We start from the raw sequence: 2,997 nt of genomic DNA on the forward strand, positions 1-2,997 counted from the left end.
TAGTATTCCTTTGTAATTTATTTAATTCATTTGTGACAGCACTCTGACACCAACAGTTGCTCGAGGATTCCTAGAAAATTTCTGAGGCTATCAGCATCAATATCATCTTTATTTGGCCAAGCTTGTGAAACAAGGAATTTAACTCTGACTCTGTGCAACATTTCAGTTTTTTGAAATCTAAGTATTTATATAGTTTTTTTTTTTATTAGTAAAAATAATTTTAAGTCATTTAGAGAGCTGGGCATACCTATTAGCAAACTTCTATCTATTCAAAGCTCTCCATTGCAACATCCACTCAGTGATATGTGTTTAAAAGTCTGAGTCACACACCTGTCTATCCCATACCTGCCACACTACAGTAGCTGTGATCTTTCTCACACATTTGGCAAATCTCCATCCACCTGACACATTTGGCCTTGAAATCACCCATAAATGACCCAGGCACACACAGCAAACAGGGCATTTCGTGAATGAAGATGAGGACTTTCATGCCTTCATTTATGGTTCTCCTGCTTTGCCATCTTTGCAGGGCCCAAATAAACAGCAGTAACAATGATTCTGATGATGAGACAGATTTGGCTGGCACACAGAGGCCCAGCATTGAGGGAAGTGAAGACGATCAGGTGCTTCAGACTGACATCTGGGTTGAGCTGTTGGCTCTGAGAGACTTGGTGGTGGAGCAAAGTGTAGAGCTTAGATACTTGAAAGACAGAGTGACAGTTCTGGATAGCCTGGTGGAGGCCTTACAGAAAGAAAATACAGGTACAGTGATGAGGGAATCACTTCATTAAAAATAGATGCAACTAAGCTTACATGCACTTTTGTTATAGTCATGGAGGCCAGGATGACTGCAGCTGAGATCCTGGTTGAAGAACTGCAGATAAAGAATGATGGTAACTAAATGCCCCCGGCCCTAAATATTGTATTGTTGTGTTCATTTTTACTTACTCATAAACTGTTACAACTTGTTTATTCTCTGACTTGTAAACCTTCACAATATACTTCCATTTCATTTATCTCCCTTTTCATCATGTTAGCTCAAGCTAGAGAGCTTGCAGCTATCAGGCAGACGCTGACAGTCAGTGAACTTCGTGTGGAAATGCTGGAGAAACAGCGGGAAGGTAAAGCTTCGGTTTGGGATGTATGGAATGATTTGACTGATTGGTTATTCATGTGTGTCTTGTGATTTCACGGGGAAATACCACAGCGCAAGAGCTTCAAAATATTAACAGAGATAAATACTTTTCTGTTTTCCTGATAAGTGTACAAGAAGTAGATGAATAATTAGTGGATGATCATTAATGATTCTGAGTTTACTTTATTTATTTATTTATTTATTTACTTATTTTGTTTTCTTGCCACAGTAGTGAAGGTGGCTTTTTCTGCCTCCCTCCTGGAATCTGGTGAAGGTAACATTGAATATGGCTCTGAATTTGCAACACTCATCTTCAGAAATGTCTTTACCAACACTGGAAACCACTACAACCCAAACACAGGTAGGCAGATTAGGCTTCTATTTAATTATTGGTTTCATTAGTTTCACCACAATTAGTTGTGACTTTTTTCTCTCTCTTTTTTAGGTTATTTCACTGCACCAGTAAGAGGAGTCTACTACTTTAGATTTACTGGTCATATAGCGCACTATGAGAAAAATATGAGGATGAGACTTGTCAAAAATTCTGATGCCATGGTTTTCATTGGGGACCGTCAAACCACAACCACCGATCCTGAGGACAATGCATCCAATGGTGTGGTGTTGCAGTTAGAAGTGGGAGATGTTGTTTCAGTACAACTGTCTGGTAGTGTTTGGGATGACCAGTACCACAGAACAACTTTTAGTGGCTTTCTGCTCTTTCCTTTGTAACTTCCAACATACGAGTTGGACACAAGGCAAAGGTAACATCAAATTCACAGAGGATTTTGTTTCTTAATTTCTCTGCACTGGGTAGGTTTATGGAAACAAACTCATAAACATAAAAGCATGTGTAATTCTGGAGCATTCAATTAATAAATTAAAATTCTCCTACACAAACTTAGTCTTAACTTTAATCTTTGACAAGACTGACAGCCATACAGTAGTTGATATGTCACAAATCTATAGCCCAAACTACATATTTTAAATTATAGGTTCAAGGCAGACACATCTAATTTGAAGCACTGTTAAATGACTTTATGGAAAATGTTATTCTGAAAAAACTAAAGTAATGGTGAGTTTAGATTAATTTACTGACTTACTCAACTCGTTCTAAGCCTCTCACACTCTAATCCATAAAGAGAAAATACAACACTGTTTTCAGTGCAACTAACCACAACCCCATTCGCCAAATAATTAAGAAGTTGTATAAACTATAAACAAAACATAAGCTTTACAGATGACTTGATTATTTAGAGAAGAACTTGCATATTTCAACAAGACAGTGCTAAACTGCATCTATTACAACAGCATGGCTTTGTAGTAGAGTCTGGGCGCTGAACTGTCCTGCCCGTAGTCCAGACTTTTCACCAGTTCAAAGCATTTGGCACATCATGAAACAAAAATATGACAAAGAAGACCCCAGACTCAGTTTCCAGATGTGTACAATCAGTTAAAAGTAGAGAGGATGCTGCACTTTTGTTGGACTAACATGGGCCCATCCCAACTTTTCTGAGCTGTGTTGCTGCTATCAAATTCAAAATTGCCTTACTTTTTCCCAAAAGGGTACATTTACTCATTTGAAAAATGTTATACTTCTTCTATGTTTCTATTATGTATAAAATATGAGCAAATCATTGCATTCTGTATTTATTTACACTTTACACAGTGTTCTAACGTTTTTGGAATTTGAGTCGTGGATGTGTGGATGGTTGTTATTGCAAAGTAGCCATACTGTACATTACTAGTGAGACTGGGGTCAGGTTTTCAAACAAAACCTCCTAACAGGGCCCCAGTTTGGAAAAGGTGAACACATTACGTTATGAAAAAAAGGGGGGCAAAAAACTAAAGAAATTCCTCAGATA

At 37.8% G+C, this 2,997-nt stretch overlaps 1 protein-coding gene across 1 annotated transcript; it reads left to right on the forward strand.

Annotated features, from left to right (window-relative positions):
* Positions 1 to 476: 476 nt before the first annotated feature.
* On the forward strand, positions 477 to 1,864 carry LOC146611014 (uncharacterized). Its single transcript, XM_085345570.1, has 6 exons — positions 477 to 762; positions 831 to 893; positions 1,038 to 1,132; positions 1,263 to 1,272; positions 1,365 to 1,496; positions 1,581 to 1,864. The coding sequence occupies exons 1-6, from the start codon at positions 477 to 479 to the stop codon at positions 1,862 to 1,864; spliced, it is 870 nt and encodes a 289-aa protein (XP_085201696.1).
* The last annotated feature ends 1,133 nt before the right edge of the window (positions 1,865 to 2,997 follow it).

This window comes from Diplotaxodon limnothrissa, linkage group LG20, assembly GCF_057381915.1.
Source record: "Diplotaxodon limnothrissa isolate DT_005_m linkage group LG20, D_limnothrissa_male_GT1.1, whole genome shotgun sequence".
Taxonomy (NCBI): domain Eukaryota; kingdom Metazoa; phylum Chordata; class Actinopteri; order Cichliformes; family Cichlidae; genus Diplotaxodon; species Diplotaxodon limnothrissa.

Excerpts from the sequence above, each read along its gene's own strand:
- LOC146611014 (XM_085345570.1), top strand. The coding sequence starts at position 477 with ATGAGGACTTTCATGCCTTCATTTATGGTTCTCCTGCTTTGCCATCTT. Across the intron at positions 763-830 it reads CTTACAGAAAGAAAATACAG|TCATGGAGGCCAGGATGACT; the intron begins GTACAGTGATGA and ends CTTTTGTTATAG. Across the intron at positions 1,497-1,580 it reads CCACTACAACCCAAACACAG|GTTATTTCACTGCACCAGTA; the intron begins GTAGGCAGATTA and ends TCTCTTTTTTAG.